The 15,868-nt window shown below is 52.7% G+C and overlaps 1 protein-coding gene across 1 annotated transcript in view; it reads right to left on the bottom strand.

The window, feature by feature from the left end:
• Positions 1 to 43: 43 nt before the first annotated feature.
• LOC103536118 (lysine-specific demethylase 2A) overlaps positions 44 to 15,868 on the bottom strand; it is a gene marked incomplete at its 3' end in the record, with an annotated part of 37,584 nt that continues 21,759 nt past the window's right edge. Inside the window, exons 8-17 of the mRNA XM_030451520.1 lie at positions 14,767 to 14,873; positions 14,267 to 14,360; positions 12,841 to 12,994; positions 11,612 to 11,727; positions 10,106 to 10,232; positions 8,588 to 9,009; positions 2,292 to 2,375; positions 902 to 1,168; positions 361 to 492; positions 44 to 274 (exon numbers count right to left, since the gene is read on the bottom strand). Coding sequence (XP_030307380.1) covers positions 44 to 274; positions 361 to 492; positions 902 to 1,168; positions 2,292 to 2,375; positions 8,588 to 9,009; positions 10,106 to 10,232; positions 11,612 to 11,727; positions 12,841 to 12,994; positions 14,267 to 14,360; positions 14,767 to 14,873 — 1,734 coding nt within the window. The remainder of the gene's footprint in view (positions 275 to 360; positions 493 to 901; positions 1,169 to 2,291; positions 2,376 to 8,587; positions 9,010 to 10,105; positions 10,233 to 11,611; positions 11,728 to 12,840; positions 12,995 to 14,266; positions 14,361 to 14,766; positions 14,874 to 15,868) is intronic.

Below are 15,868 nucleotides of genomic sequence, written 5' to 3' on the forward strand. Positions count from 1 at the left end.
TGCTGCCGGGTGTAGGACCCGGGCTGCCCCTGCTGCTTCTGCAGAAGCCGGGTCCTGGCCCGATGCCGGGCTCCCTGGGAGCCGGGGACAGAGAGCAGGGAGCTGTCAGCTTGTCCCTCTGCAGCAGGGGGACGGGATGGGGGACACGTGTCCTTGCCCTGCCACCGCACAGCTCGCCTCCTACCTGGCCCTTCTCTGCGTCGTCACCCTGGTAGCATTTGGGGCACTCCCAGCAGTTGGGGAGCTCATCGTTGAGCAGCCCTTCCCCATCCATCTGCCAAAAGAAGAGGGGGAAGTCAGCAGCAGACTTTCCCCACAGTTGAGCCCCCCCTGGCCCACCACCATCCCCGTGCTGCCCACCTGCAGGCAGCCAGGGTGAACGATCTCGTTGCAGATACAGCACTCCATGAGCTTCTTTTCAAAGTCCTGTGAGTCCTCGTTCTGATCCACCTCCCCACAAAGTGCACACGTGACCGAGTGAGGCAGCCTGGGCTACAAAGGAAAGCAGGAGTGAAACCAGGGCAAGGTGGGACAACCCTTCCCTCTTTCCTCCTTCTACTCTAAATCACAGAATGTCAGATCAGAAGGGACCTCAAGGATCATCTGGACCTAATATTGTTGTTTATATGAGATGTCTCAGCACTCCAAGCTGAGACTTAAAGCTTTCCAAAGTGGGAGAATCCACCACCTCCCCTGGGAGACCACTCCAATGTCTGACTGTCCTCAGAGCGAAACATTTTTTCCCCATTTTGTTCCGAATCATGGGGAAGGGGCCAACTATCCCACGGGGAATTAAATCTGGCCACTGCTCTCCTCTTCCTGCCCCTGGTGGGGGCCACACCGGAGTCCCCAACCAGGCAGCAGAAGACTGGTGAGAAAAGGATGAGGCTGTGGGACTCACCGCCAAGCACTGCCGGAGGACACAGGACTGCTTCATGCGGCCAGGCCCGCCGAATTTCTTCATGTCCCTGCAGTAGTGGCACATGCCACACTCCCCCTGCATGCAAGCCTTGCATTTTCGGCACCGCACCCGCCTCCGCCGGGCACCGGAGACGATGGGAGAGACCGTGGACCTGACGGGTGTGGGGCGAGGGGCTGGCTTCATGGTGTGAGGCTTGGTGATGGGGATGGTGGGAAAACGCACCCTGAGCCGGGCCTGGAGCTTTAGCTGGTGACAGAGAAGAAGAGGGAAGTGGTGTGAGGGGAAGGGAGTACTGAGTTCAGTTTGGATCTTCAGGTTGTCACCTTGGAGAAGGGTTCTGGAGGGCAGTCCCGCTGCCTCATCTCTTTGTGGGCAATGGAACCTATATGGGTGCTGCCAACCCACATCAAGAGCTCTGCCTTCATCCCTCCTCCCCCTGACAGTCAGGGTCTGAAAAGGGCTGAAGAATCCCAAAAGCATTATGGTGCTCCCAGAAAAGCTGCTCTTGCCTTCCGAGGCAAAGAATGACAAAGGCAGGCAGGCAGAAAGGCTGTCCCCTCTCTGTCCCCTGCCAGCTGGGCAAGGGGACAGGGCCCAGCTCTGATACCAGTGCTCTGGTCACTCTTTCCCACAAGGAGGAAATTCTGGGAGTGCCCAAACACCCCTGGTTTACAGCACAGGTGGAAAAAAAGCCCAGCACGAGGACAAGGTCAGGGATGTGCCAAGCATCCTGAGTGCTGCATCCAAAGAAAAGCTTCCTGAGATGCTTGTGCTGCTCAAGCAGAGACAAACATCTCTAATGAGCAATCCCAGAGGTTTTTTTGTCTCCAGACACCCAGACGGGGTGTTACCCACCCTTCCCAGGGGGATGGGGTCCCTGCTCTTCCCATAGGCCTGCCTGTGATCCCGTCTCCTGGCAGGAAGGAAGCAGTGACCTACAGGAGCTGTCCTGCTGGGCTGTGGGGAGGCAGCCTGTGGAGGGGAAGTCCGGCTGCTCCTCATCTCCAGCTGCCCAGAGAGCCCAGCCCAGGCTGTGGCTCTGGGTTATGAGCACAGCTTGAAAGGCAAAGGCAGTAAAGCCCTGAAAGGGCCTTTTATTCCTGAGAAGATGGCTGCTGCCTGCAGGTAGAGACTCCTCCAGGAGGGAGCTGCCATCCTTAGGGTTGCAAGAACCAAGTGGAGAGCATGGGGAGGGTTTTCCCCCAGTGCTACAGAGGTGGTTGTGCCCCACAGCTCCTTGCCTGCCCACCAAGGCAGATAGGAAAGCGATGCTGCCCCACCCCAGACGTGGGCAGAGACTCAGCCAGAGGCAGTTTGTCAGCTCAACCCCACATGATACCCACCCAGCTCAGCTCCTCAAAGCTCCTACCTTATCTCTCTTGGGCCACTGGACGATGGGGACGCCTGTAAGTGCCAGTTTGGGATCGCTGTTTGCGTATTCTTCTAGCAGCAGCTAATGGAGAGAGGGGACATGCACAGACATAAACATAAATAATTAAAAAAAAAAAAAAAAAGGAAAAAAATAAAGAGACAAAAAGCACAGGTGTGAGCAGAGCCAAACGAGGCTCCCACCAGATGCCAAGGGTGCTTCAAACCTGCCTGGGAAGGAGCTCTCCTCTACCCCTTGCCTGCCAGCAGTGCTCCCTCCCCACGTTTGCCAGACAAGCTCTGTCGAGTCGAGCTGCACGAGTGCTTTCATCAACTGCAGCTCAGCCCCGAGGCCCCGCGCTGGTAGGGGGGAGAGTGCCAAGTTTCTGCAATCCAGGGGGAGGATTTCACGGGGGAGGAAGGACGCAGGGTCCCTCCCTCTGCCCCCTGGCCATGGGGTGGCTGGAGGGTGCAGCAGGACGTGGTGTCCCAGCACCCCCTCCCTAGCCAGCTGCAAGCTGCCAGGTAGCCAAAAGCTGCTCCTCTGCACCACAGGAGCACCACAGGCTCCCCCCTTCTCGGTGGATGGGGAGGGGGCTCCTTACAGATCTCAGCCCCCTCTCCACACCCCATTCCCCACCGAATTTATGGCTGTTTCAAAGGTGCATTTTATTTACTTGGCGTTGCCATGGCTACGCCAGCAGCAACCTCCTGCCGGCATCCCTGCTGCCAGGCAGGACCCAGGCAGGGGGTGGCCGGTGTCCCCTGGGGGGGGACGTGGATGGTTGCTGTGTCCCCCCCCTTAAGAAGGGGCTGGTCCCAGATTTCCAGCTCTCCCCAGCCCTGGGGGAGGCAAAAAGCCGCGACCCCCCCCCCCCCCCTCCTCTCCCCAGCAGCACAGTATGCAGCCTGCAGACTTCCCACTCCCCTCCTCCCCCCGGGAACAGGGGCTGAAAGGAAAGATGTGGGACTGGGGGCTCAGCATCCCCCCGTTCCCCCACCCAGGACACGGCGGTGGGTGGTGGTGGGGTGGCTCAGACACGCGTCTAAGTTGGGAGGGGTGAGGGTGGGCAAAAGGGGGGCACCCGTGGTTTTCTGGCTGCATGTAGCTTAGAGCCAGGGTGGGGGACACGTCCCCCTCTGACCCCTCACCCTTGGCGTGTAGTGGGGGGGGGACACGACACGGACCCACGGACGGCGGAGGGGACCCTGCGAGCAGACCGCATGGGACCGGCGGGGAGAGGCGAACCCAAGCAACACCCAGAGACCCCCCCACCCCTCCACCTCCATCTTCAAGGGTGTTCCCCCCCCGAACCCCCCCACCCCCAACCCTCTGCGGTCCCCTCCCACCCTGGCTGGGGTCCGGAGTGTCCCCGCGTCCCCTCCCCGTCCCTCCGAGCTTTGCCAGCTGCCTGACCTTGCGCTTCTGGAGCTGCCGAGACTCTGAGCCGAAGTTTGCCGAACCCTCCTCTTTGTTTCGGTGCCCACACTGAGGTGGGGGGGTGTGGGTGGGGGGTGTCCCGTGTGTGTGTGTGTGTGTGTGTGTGTGTGTCCCCTTTTTTCCTTTTTTTTTTTTTTCCACCCCCAAGACACCTCCGGAGGGGAGGAGGGGGGGGGGGGAGGAGAATATATCTCAGTCTAAAGCGATCCGCCGAATGGGTTCCTTAATCTTTTCGGGGACATAGTTGGGGGGAGCGGGTTCTGCACACCCACCCACCCACCCCCCCCACACCCCTTTCCTTCAACCACCACCCCTACACCCCACCCACCCACCCCCCCGGCTCCTCCCCAGCCGCACTGGCAGCCTCGTGTTCCTGCCGAGCCCTTGGGCAGCAGCTTCCTGAGCCTGAAACAATGCTGCTGCGTCACCCACATGCGGTTCCCAGCAATGCTTTGCAACGGGAAGATGGCAGAAAAAAAAAAAAAAGCCGAAAAAAAAAACCAAAACCACCCACCCCAGCTAAAGAACGATTTAAAAAAAAAAAAAAATGAGAGAGAGAGAGAGAAGGCAGAGCTGTTCTGCTGCAGAGCCGGGAGGGGCCCCGGGTTGGGTGGTTTGGATTGGTGCAAAGACCCCGATGGGGTGGTCCACCTTCATCATCATCATTTTCATCATCATCATCATCATCATCAGCCCTCCTTCCCAACGCCGCCGCAATGGGAGCTGCCCAGGCCAAACCCCCTCCCCAGACCCGGGGGACAGCCCCTGCCCCACTCCCTCCCTCCCTGCCTTCCCCAGTGCTTTTGTTTTGTCTTCTCCAAGAAGGGGGTTTTTGGGGTTCCACCTGGATCTAGGAGACACCGCTGCAGTGAGCAGATTTGGGTTTTTTTTTCTTTTTTTTCTTTTTTTTTTGAGAGAGGGGGGGTGAACCCCCCCAAAACGTGCAGGTTATTTCCATCCTGGATGCACAAACCTTCCCAGCCAAGGTTGGGATCAGTGGAATTCCCCAAAGCCACCAGGGACCTCTCTACTGGAGGGGGACAGCCCCATAGTGGCCAAAGCAAACTCCAAGCAGCCCAACAAGCTCCATGAGACCCCCCCAGCCCAGCTCCAGAACCACCACAATTAAAAAATCAAGGAAACTCCTGAACTAAAGCAAGTTCCCCAAAGCTGCACTGGAGCTGTGACTGCTCCCACTCCTCATGCAGCCAAAGATCCATTGGCAACCTCAGTTTTGTCTCTGCTGGCCCTGAAGAGCCAAGGGGTCACTGGACCAACACTGTGACCCCCAGAACCACCACCAATCTGCTGGTAACTTTGGGTTTTGTCTCTTCTGTCCCTGGAGAGCCCTTGCTGCCATTTGGCCCATCCAGAGTGATGCTGGAAGGGTTGGAGATCTCATGAACACCCAGGGAAGGGAACTCAACACTTGTCACTGGGGTTTTATCTCATCTGCCCCACAGGCAGGAACGTGACCCATTGCCCTGCCACAAAGGACTGCAAACTGTCCCCAAGGTCATGGGGATGGAATGAAGTGGCCACTCACTCCTCCTAAGGGCACTCAGAGGTGGCTTTTATACTTCCTGAGCCTCAGCAAGCTGACACGTTCTCACAGACAGGAGCACCTGGAGAAACAAACTGTCTGGGGAGAGCAGAATCCAGCTGGCAGATTTACTGGGGCAGGAAAAAGAGAGCATGAGGCTCAGGAGAACGTTTCAGGCAGATGGGACCCACAGGAGGAACATATCAGGCAGGTGAGGAGAGTTAAGAGGCATTTGTGAAGGAAGGAGGTGAGGTCTCTGATCATGGGGGAATCCAGCCCAAGACAGGTACATGGGCAGTGTCAGACCAGAGGGATTGAGATGAGGCCCTGGAGGTAGGATCTGCACTTCTAGGAGAGGATCTTCTTGTCTTTACAGTGCTTCAGCACCTCCTGGCAAAACCCAAATAGAAGCTGTTTGCTGCTGCAGGGCTTGGTGGCATTGCAGGAATGGGCCAAACGTGGGCTTGGGTCCCCACAAGAAAGGACAGGAGGTCTGAGAGCTCTAAAGGCAGCAGAGGCCTCATGGACCATCCTGCTCCTCTGAAGTCTAAGTGATGGAAACCAACACCCCCCAAGAGGGATGAGAAGCGATGGATAAAAGCAGCCCAAAGACAATGGGACCTCTCAGAAGTTCCCTCTTTGCCAACGACCTTTCCAGCGACTCAAGTCCAGACCATGCACAGCAGCATCACCACATTTATGGAGATTTTTCAGCAAGACATCAGTGCTCCACAGTGATGTGCCATGAGCTCATTGCAGATCTTCTCCTGAGGGTGCTAGAAGCCTTCCTGATTTCAACCAACCAACCAACCATCCATTTAAGCTACTGGAGATAAGCAACATGATGCTACCAGGAGGTTTCCAAGCAAAGCTAGGGATGTTCAGGAGAGGCAGAGGTGCCAACATCCTCATCCTACTCCAGATGCTTGATGTAGCCTTTATTTATGGAGTTCCAGTGGACAGACAGTCCCTCGTGCCCTGGAGCTGGAAGTAAATCTGTGTTACATCCAAAGTGTCATGTTCCACCATGTGATGGCTCCAGGCTCAACTCATGATGGGATCCAGAAGTGTTATTTCTTCACATGACCCAACACATGGACACCCTGAAAGTCAGGATCACCACAGTGTGGGAAAAACCCAGCATCTTCCTGCCCTCTGCCTGGGGACAATACTAAGCAGAAGATGGCCTGAAGCATGGGAGGATGTTTGATCTGTCAGGCAGATGGGGGTGCCAGGTCACCACCTTCTTGTCTGAGCTCTCCAATGAGACATCACCATGTTCTGACCCTGACAGACCACATAAACCTGCAGGCTACAGCCAGGAAACCCTTCCCCAACTGGACACAGCTCTGTGGTGAGGGCAAAGTTGGTGAACACTGAAAACACATTGGTTCTGAGCTTCTCCAGAGAGGGACTTGCCCAATGGGCCTGTTGGCCTGGTCCCAGGTCCATTAATGACCTCATCTGGTCCATAAGGGTCTTACCTGGTGCAGAGCTGAGGTGCTGTGGAGGCTGCATGGCTTTCTGCTTAGAGTAAAGGGCTGAAAATGAGGCTTCTCCACTAGCACATGAAGAGAAATAGAAGATAAAGAGAAGGGTTCTGGGTCTGGGCCCAGCATGAGGGATTCCCCATGGATCACACCTCTGAGAGCCTCAGAACTTGTGCAAGAACACAAAAGCTATTTGAGGAGGGAGTTCTAGGAACATGACTGCCCCACATCATGAGTTACAGGTGTAAGGATGCTCACTTTATGCTTCTGGCTTGGTAATAATTTGTCCTGCCTAAAAAAAATGCAAATAAATCAGGTGTTCTCCATCCCAACTGAAAATCAGACTTTCACTCATTGTGCTGGTCAGTGACCAGAGCAGTTGAAAGGTTTAGCTAGACATCTCTTCCAGGTTTCAGGACAGATAAGGCAACCTGAATTTGCCATCAACTCTAAGGAAAATGTGAGTTTGGAAAACAGAGGTTTGCTGCAGTTGGAACAAACCTGTCTTGTTTTCTCCAGCCCCTGCAGTCCAATGATCTTCATGCCTTGAAGACACCTCATAGCAGAGGCTTTACCTGGGAGCCTGCTGGTCCTGAGGGACAGTCCTGCAGCTTCTAAAGCACAGGGGACAGCCAGCTTTAAGGGTCAAGTCCTTCACAGGAGCTGTTTGCTTTGACCAATCTGCAGGGACTTTTCAGCCAGACACATCAAAACCCCAGACACAAATCTGTGAGCTCCAGAACATCACCAGTCCTTTAAAGAGGTCTCAAAACCTGGCTGAACACTGACAGCAAGGACAGCTCTGCCTTTCCAACACCCAACATCTGACACCTTTCTCAGTCCAAGGGTGAAACACTGATCTCAAAGCTCAGTGTGAGCTTCTCGAGAGCATCGTACGGGTCCATGGCTGAGGCCACCCCACCCTGGTGGCTCAGAAACACCCCCCCATGTACCCAAAGGTCACAGAACAAACTGAAAATAAGGCATGGGAAACCAGAACTGCAGCCCTGTGACACCATCTCCTGCTGCTCCTTCAGCCAAGCTCCAGTAGATAACAACCCACTGAGAGCCCAGAGCTTCACCTCAAAAAACCAGCAGAGAGCTGGATTTACTGAATGTGCCACCAAAATCAGGGGACAGAGCAAAGGAACAGAGCAAAGAGGACACAGCCATGGATGTTGGCTTCAGGACTGGCAAGCAGCTGAAAAGCTCAGGGTCAGCAAGGGAGGGAGCAGGAGGTAGCTGTGGTTTTAGGGGCTAAAACAGACTTCTGGGGAACAAAGTGAAACTGATATTCTCACTTCAGTGCTGAAAGGGCTGAACCACCAAAGCTTGTGGAGTCAGCACACCAGGTCTGGCAGATACAGCTCAGGGTGTGAAGCAAGGCAGGAGAAAAACACAAAACCAAAATAAACCAAGACCAAACCAACCAACCAAAAAAAAACCCACACACAAAAGACTTCTATGACCTAAGGTTGCATTCTTTGGTAACAACCCAAAGGAAAAAAGGCTAAATCCATCTGGAACAAGGAAAAGGCTGCAACTGTCACAGTGTCCAGCAGCCCAAGGAGCCCCCAGCCAGATCTGGAAATGAACTGCATGGCAAACAAAGCCATCTGCACCAACACCCATCAGGGATCTAGAGCAGGCTCAGAGGGTCTCCAGACGAGCCTTACCTCCCTGGCTGGGAGCTGCTGCTGTTATCCCTGATCCAAAATCCAAGCCAGGGTTGTCCCTCAGCATCATCTGGTGTAACTTCAGCCTCAGGTTGAGGAAGAAGAGGACACCAAGCCTGCAGACCCAGCCCCCCCAGCCCCACGTACCTTGACGTCAGCGATGAGGGCGTCCTCGTCCTCGATGCCGGTGGGAACACACTTCTTGTGCAGGGGGAGGGACTCCAGTTTGTCCACCAGGCAACGCAGCCCCTCCAGCTCAAACTGGGTCAGGTGAACCTTCCTGGTCTTGCGTGGGCTGCCAGCGTTGGGGTCCCAGGCCTGGCCATTTTGGGAGCCCCTGCTGGAGTCGGAAGAGTCAATAGATGGGGTCTTCTTCAGCCCCGGCAGGCTGCCCCGGCAGCTCTTGCCCAGTTCATCATAGTCCACGTTGGCACCATTGGCTATGGGGCTGGTGAGAATGGACCTCCTTGTGATGGGTCTCCTGGGCTCCTTCCCTGCTGCATCCTCATCTTCTTCCTCCTCCTCCTCCTCTTCCATGTTTACTGAGTCCGAGGAGCTCAGCTCCATATCTGCCGTGATGGAGAAAGAGGGAGAGAAGAGCACAGTGGTCAGAAAATCATCCAAAGTAGGTGTTCAGTTTCTGAGAGAGCACCTTAAGTCACTACAAATGCTGGAGCAACAGGTATGTATAGGGACAAGGAGAGGAAAGGATGGGGTACACAGTGGTGAGCTAAAAAACCTTGCCCGTTCCTGGTTTGGACATTGGAAAACCTTCCAGAGGAGAAAGCAAAGCCCTAGACTGAATTTCATAGAATCTAAGAATGGTTTGGGTTAGAAGAGACCTTTAAAGATCATTCAGTCCAAGCCCCCTGGCCAAGGGGGATCCTCACTAGATCAAGGTTGCTTCAAGCCCTGTCCAACCTGACTTTCCTTCGGAGGGATTGGGATCTCCAGCCATCTGGTTTTGTGAGGGACTTGGGACCCTGATCCTGCTTTCATGATGGGAGAGAGAGGATGTGGACTCAACAGATAACCACAAGGTCTCTGAGCCTAATTATACAGGATAAAGTAAAAGAGAAGGGGGATCTCCAGCTCCCTGCACCCAGTTCCCACTTCATGCTGGAGACTCCTTTGCCCATATCCTAGACACTACTTTAAACTCTGCGTGCAGGAGGGCCACAATCAGCAACAAAATTTTACTTCCCCACAGCCCACAGTGGTTAATGTGCAACTTCCCCCCCCCCTTCCACCTCTTCTGCTCAAGGTTTTGCTTCTACCAGCAAGGCCAGAACTTGTCTGCTGGTTTTGCAGCTGCAAGGAACCTGACCTGCTGCAAGGGGCGAAGGAGGAAGCAAAAGTCTGGCTAGTTTTGCCTTCTTGCTCAAAGGAAAAGAAATGAATCACACCTCCTTGGGGCAGTCTGCAATGTACCCCGAGAGCTCAGGACAGCAAAAAGGGAGGAAATACCCCAATAAACCACTTTGAGATTGGAAAACAATGATCCTAAATTCTTCCTGGATGATCCTCCCCTGCCTGCGGTGCTGCTGAACCAGGCAGCACCCCAACAGGAGGGTACCAAAAAAACCCCCCAAAACCAACCAAACGAAACTGCCTGGATGCAGGTGAGGAAGGAATAAAGGGTGGTGATCCAAGGCAGGAGCTTACCCATACTGAGTGATTCCTTCTGGAAGTCCTTGGTCAGGTGTGAGCGGCTGGTGATGCAGTAGACGTAGCGCTCCAGCACGTACCAACACATCTCGTAATAGAAGGGGTAACGAAACTTATTGGGGACCTGGGAAAGAGATGAGGGGCAGGGGATCAGCTCCCTCACTGCCAGGCTGCACAGGGAGAGCTCTTTTTACTGCTGCCTCAGAGCAGACTGATCCCCTCCTGAGGGAGAGGAAACCTGTGGCTGTGTTTATCAGCTTCTGGCAGCCTGGGGTAATGCTCCTTGCAGCAGGGTGTTATCACCAGGCAGAGCAGGGACTCACTTGCAAGCCATTAATATTTCATTTTTGTTTGGGTCATCATTTTTTCTGCCCCCTTCCCTCCCCTAAAAAAACCCCACAAACCTTCCTCCTCATCAGTACAAGAAAAACGTGGCAGATGCTACAAAAGGTTTCAGTTGGAGGTAATGGTTCAAGCCCTCTTCCCATCTGACAGCATTTTCACAGGTGGAAGGAAAGGTTTGGGCTATCAAGAGGTGTTTCCAGCTCAGCTCTTAAGCAGAATGCTGCTGGGGCTTTGTCACAGTCAGGCAGAAGATGTCCCTGAACCTGCTGCTTGTCTCACACCTTCCCAAGGCTACACTGTGCTCAGGGTGAAGTGGTCACCACACCCTCCATCACTCTGTGCATGTCTCAGCTGTCCTGGGTGATGGTCTGATATCTGAGTGCTAACCCATGGGTTGTGCAGTACCCTGAACTGCTCTGGAGAGGCCAGCAGTCTGCCTGGCTCAGCCCATGGGGGTCCTGAGCACTGCAGGACCCTCATCTCCACAAGAAACAAGCAAGAACATCCACTTGCCAACAGCATTCTGTGCTCAGCACCTCAGGAAGACTTTAGTTTCACTGACACAGAATCATTTTGGTTGGAAAAGACCTTTAAGATCACCAGGCCCAATCATTAACCCAACTCTACCAAGCTCAATGCTAAACCATATCTCTCAGGACATCATCTATATGGCTTTTGAACACCTCCAGGGATGAGGATTCAACTGGACAACCTGTTCCAGTGTTTAATTACCCTTTCAGATAAGATATTTCTTCTAATATCCCCTCTAAACCTCCCCTAGCACAACTTGAGGCTGTTTCCTCTTGTCCTGTAGTTTGTTACTTGGGAGAAGAGACTGATCCCCCCTGGCTCCAACCACTTTTCAGTGAGTTACAGTGAGAATGTCTCCCCTCAGCCTCCTTTTCTCCAGCCTCAACACCCCCAGTCCCACTCATCTTGGACCACACTGAGGTCTAAGATCAACCAAACAGCAGCAGAAAGCAGCCAGGTCCCCATCACACTCAGGAAGCTTTCCAGACCCCTTGGAAGCCTCGTGTCAGACTGGAGGCAGCAGGAAGGAACACAACAAGCCTTGGGACACATTCCAGGCTGTCCCTCTGTCCCAGGTCCTGCCATCCCAGGAGGCCACATCCCCCCAGCTCCTCTGCAGGTCCTTACCCGGGTGCGATCTTCGATGCTGTAGATCCGGAGCTGCATGGGGATGTTGAAGCTGTGTAAGAAGTTGCCTCCAAAAACCAGTGTGTCCATGGGTGTGTACACAGCATGGATCCAACCTGGGAGAGAAAGCAGAGTTTGAAGAATCCTCCTGAGCAACTTGGCAAGGTGGAGGTCTCCCAACTGATGGTCCCTACTAATTAAATCCCTCTGTGATCTCTTTGGAACTGTGCTCTTCAGAGCAGGGCTGTCAAATCTGTCAAACCTCCATTTCTGAGGAGAGAGAGAAACTGCTGGGTTACACCAGCAGCACCCACACCTCCTCAAGTGTCACTACTGAATTACTCAACTCGCTTGACCCATCTAAGAGCTGGAGACAGACTTGTACTTAAGCTCTTAAATACATCTGTGGTTCTGGCCTCGTATCCTCCCACAGTGGCACACGTGTCACCTCCTGTCCATGGCTTTTGTGTCATCCTGGTGTCTCTGGGAAGGTTGCTTTACAGTTGTCTTAAGTCTAAGATCAACAGAGAGCAGGAAAATAGCCTTCCAAAGTCTGTCCAACAATTTTAAACCTCTCAAAGTCTCAGGCTGCCCAGAGAGGTGGTAGAGTCTCCTCCATCTCTGGAGATGTTCCAAACCCACCTGGATGCCATCCTGTGCAACCTGCTTGAGGTGAACCTGCTCTGGCAGGAGGGATGGACTAAATCATCTCCAGAGGTCTCTTCCAACCCCTAATATTTTGTGATTCTGGTTAAAGGAACTCAAGTCTCAGCTCTGTTATCTCTAAGGCTAAGCAACCTAGCCAAGCCCAACATTTTGGGGATTTCAGCCTTAAAGCAAGGTCACTCAACTCAAGAGAAGTGTCAGTTGTGGTCACAGGACTCAGATGAGCAACCTGTGCAATCCCTGGTGTTTTCTATTCCTGGTCCAGCCCTAAGCTACACCACAGCTTACTCCTGTACTACTGCTGAAGATGAAACCACAAGTTACAGCAGCCTGTGACAGCTGAGACAGTCCCATGGACACTACTTTAATGTAAGAATTTTATCAGAAGCCTTCAGAGGGCTCCAACAACAAGGATGGAGCCACATCCCCTCTCCCTCTCCCAGTTACTCATGAGTGAGGATGTCAAATCCTTCCTGTTTCAATTTTGTTGGTGTCCCAGGAACTTCAGTCTCCTGCCACCACCCCAGTGAGAGGCAGGATGGCTCCTGCCCAGCCTGCAGTACCTGAGGGGATGACAAATGTGTAACCCTGCTTGAGCTCGATGCGCTGGCACTCGGACACTCTGTCCCCAAGGAAAATGTCTCCCTGCTTCCCTGAGAGAAGCCAGTTCTCATAGAGCTCCAGGTTCTGGGGGGTGGGAGGGATCAACCAGAAGATCTGCAAATCAAACCAACACGTGTAAGTCATTGCATAATTAACAAGATTACCTTTTGCTTCATCCTATCCTGCTCTGCTTCCTCTCCAGACGTCTAAATCTTTTCCTTTCCTCACTCACAGAAGATGGAAATAGAAAAATTTCCACTAAAGTGACCTAAACAGCTGCTGAGCAAGGTCCTTCCTGAGCACCACAGGTGGACTGAGCTTGGGATGCTTCCTAAGGTGTCATTTACATCAGTGCCAAGAGATCTAGAGACCAAAGACACCAGAGTATTAGAGACAAAGGAGCTATTTACCTGGGGATTTCTGCCAGATAAGAGCTGTAAATGAATTAGAGGTTTGCACCTATCTACAGGTGATAAGCAGACATCCAGCCCTAACCAGACTCTGAATTCAGAGCACTGGAGCCCCAAACCATCCCAATGCTGGGGAAGTCTGGCAGCTACATCTTCACAAGGAAAGGTGGGTGGAAAGCCCAAACTCTTCAGGTGGGGCAGTTTGCTGCTTTCCCTGAACCTCATTTAAGTCAGTGGAGAAAGATGGGATGGAATATTTGCCCAGGAATTTTCCTAAAGAAGTGAAAAGAGGTGTTTGTTTGGTTTTTTCCCCCCAAAGATCTGCCTTTATGGAGGGAGCCCATCCAGCTGCTTCAGATGATTTTTTGTAACTAAACTCAGATGGAGCTTGGGGTCAGTTTTACCCTGGGTTGAGCTCAGCCACAGAAAAGGCCTCCAGAAAAGCAGCTCAAATCTGACACTATTTCAGAGCTACTTTAAGAGGTTTTGGGCAGAAGACCTAACTAATCTTCAAGAGCTTTCAAAAGCAGAAGCCTTTTAACTGATGTTTTAAGGTAACTCCTCACACATCTGCTGCTATTTAAAAGCCCTGGACAACTTAGGAGAGGCTCCCAGTCCTCTTTAATTCCCTTTCCTCAGTTTGCTGCTGCTCCCAGGGTGCTGTTTGCACCACACCAAGAGGTGATGCAGCCAAATGACCTCTCAGAAGCCCAAAGCTCTGGATGAACTGAGTTATTCTATTCTTATGTCATTTTTAACCTTTAAAGAGGTTGTCTCAGCATCATCTCTGACAGTGTAGGTTCTCAGCCTGTGCCTGGTGGACCTCTGAGGGCCTGAACTACTTCCAAGAACCATAGGTAAAGAAGTTTAGGGTGGAAAGACTTCAATTCACCATCTTGAAGCTGCATTTTCAAGGCCTGACATAAGAAGAGACTAAAAGCCACTCTCCTGAAGCACTCTGGAACTCCCCTCTTACCTTTCCCCCTCGGTGGATGTGGTACCACACAGAAGTCCCACCAAAGTCCACGTGGAAATCTGTGTAGCAGCCCTTGACACTCATCAGACAGTACCTGGTGGAAAAGAAGAAATTAAAAAAAAAAGAGAGTTTCTTCTTTTAAAAAAAGAGTTTTAAAGCAGAAAGAGCATTTACAAAGGGAATGGGCTGTCCAAACCCAGGCCAGTAGCTCAGCCCAGAAGCCAAGCCCTGCAGTGCTTAGTGGTGGTTTGCAGGAGAGCTCACTTTGCACTTTTATCCATCCTCACACAAAAAAAACCAAACAAAAAACCAACAAAACAAAACAAAAACAACCCAAAACCAACCAAAAACAACACCAAACAAACCTCTTGCAATAAACAGAGACTGTTCCTCCCCCATCCCCTCAGTACAAACTGCTTATTCTTTGGGCTGTTTTCTTGCAAGAGATTTTTTATTTTTCCCTGCCTCCCATCCCTGGAAGAGCTCAGGAAGTCACTTACTTCTGCACCTTTGGGTACTGCATCTCCAGGATTGCATTTGTAGACTCTGTCTGACTCTCCTTCAGGTGTCTGGGCCACATGTTATCAACCCAGTCAATTAAATCCACCTAGAGCAGAAAGGGGAGAGGCATGAGTAGAGATGAAACAGGCACAAGAAACACTTTTTCTATCCCCCAGGCTGTCCTGGAAACTCAAACACCTACTGCCTGCCTGGTAAACACACAGCTCACATGCAGCCAGGCACCTGTGGGATGCAGGATTTCAAGGGGACTACCAAACCCATGGTGGCACCAAGACAAGGGTGGCACCTGAATGGCCACAAGACCCCCTCTTTATGCCCCACACACCCAGCAACCTGATGCCACTGGTGCAATCCCACACACCTAAAGCACTTTATACCAGCTGTCCTGGCACCAGTTGCTGACCAGGGAGAACCCCAGCAAGATCCCAAGCACAGCACTGGGATACTGGTTTTCTATTTAAGGATTAGGGACAAACTGTTATGCACTGGGCTTCCATAAAAAAAACGTGCTGGGAAGCAACTGCTGGGGTGGGATTCAGATTGCAAAGTTTCAGCACAGCCAGAACAGGCAGAGATATCCAAGCTCCCTCTACAGTTAACAGACAGAAGTGAAAGGCCCTTCAGAGCTGTCCCTTGCCCTGCACTAACCACAGAGGGTTCAGGATGTCCATCCCATCTCTCCCACCTTCCAGACTTCAGGGCAGCTCCTTTCCTCCCTGCCCTCCTTTGCAGCACACCTCCAGTCTTGGCCTCCTCTGCTCTTGGGGATTTCAGCAGTTTGCATCAGAAACCCTCCCCCTGCCATCCTGCACAACCCTCTGGAGTCACAGCTGAACATACAGGGTTCCTGTGCTGTTTCCAAACATCAAGGAAACCACAAAGCTCAACCAGCAGCCAGGCTTTTGCTGCTCTCTCAAAATGCACCAAGCATTGCTGAGTTCTGCTCTCTGATTTAGACCCTGGCCATGGAGATGCTGGGAGGGCTGGAGCAGCTCTGGAGCCAGGCTGAGAGAGTTGGGGGTGTTCAGCATGGAGAATGCTGCAATGGGGAGACCTTAGAGCACCTTCCAGGTCCTGATG

This window comes from Calypte anna, chromosome 5 (assembly GCF_003957555.1).
Source record: "Calypte anna isolate BGI_N300 chromosome 5, bCalAnn1_v1.p, whole genome shotgun sequence".
NCBI lineage: Eukaryota > Metazoa > Chordata > Aves > Apodiformes > Trochilidae > Calypte > Calypte anna.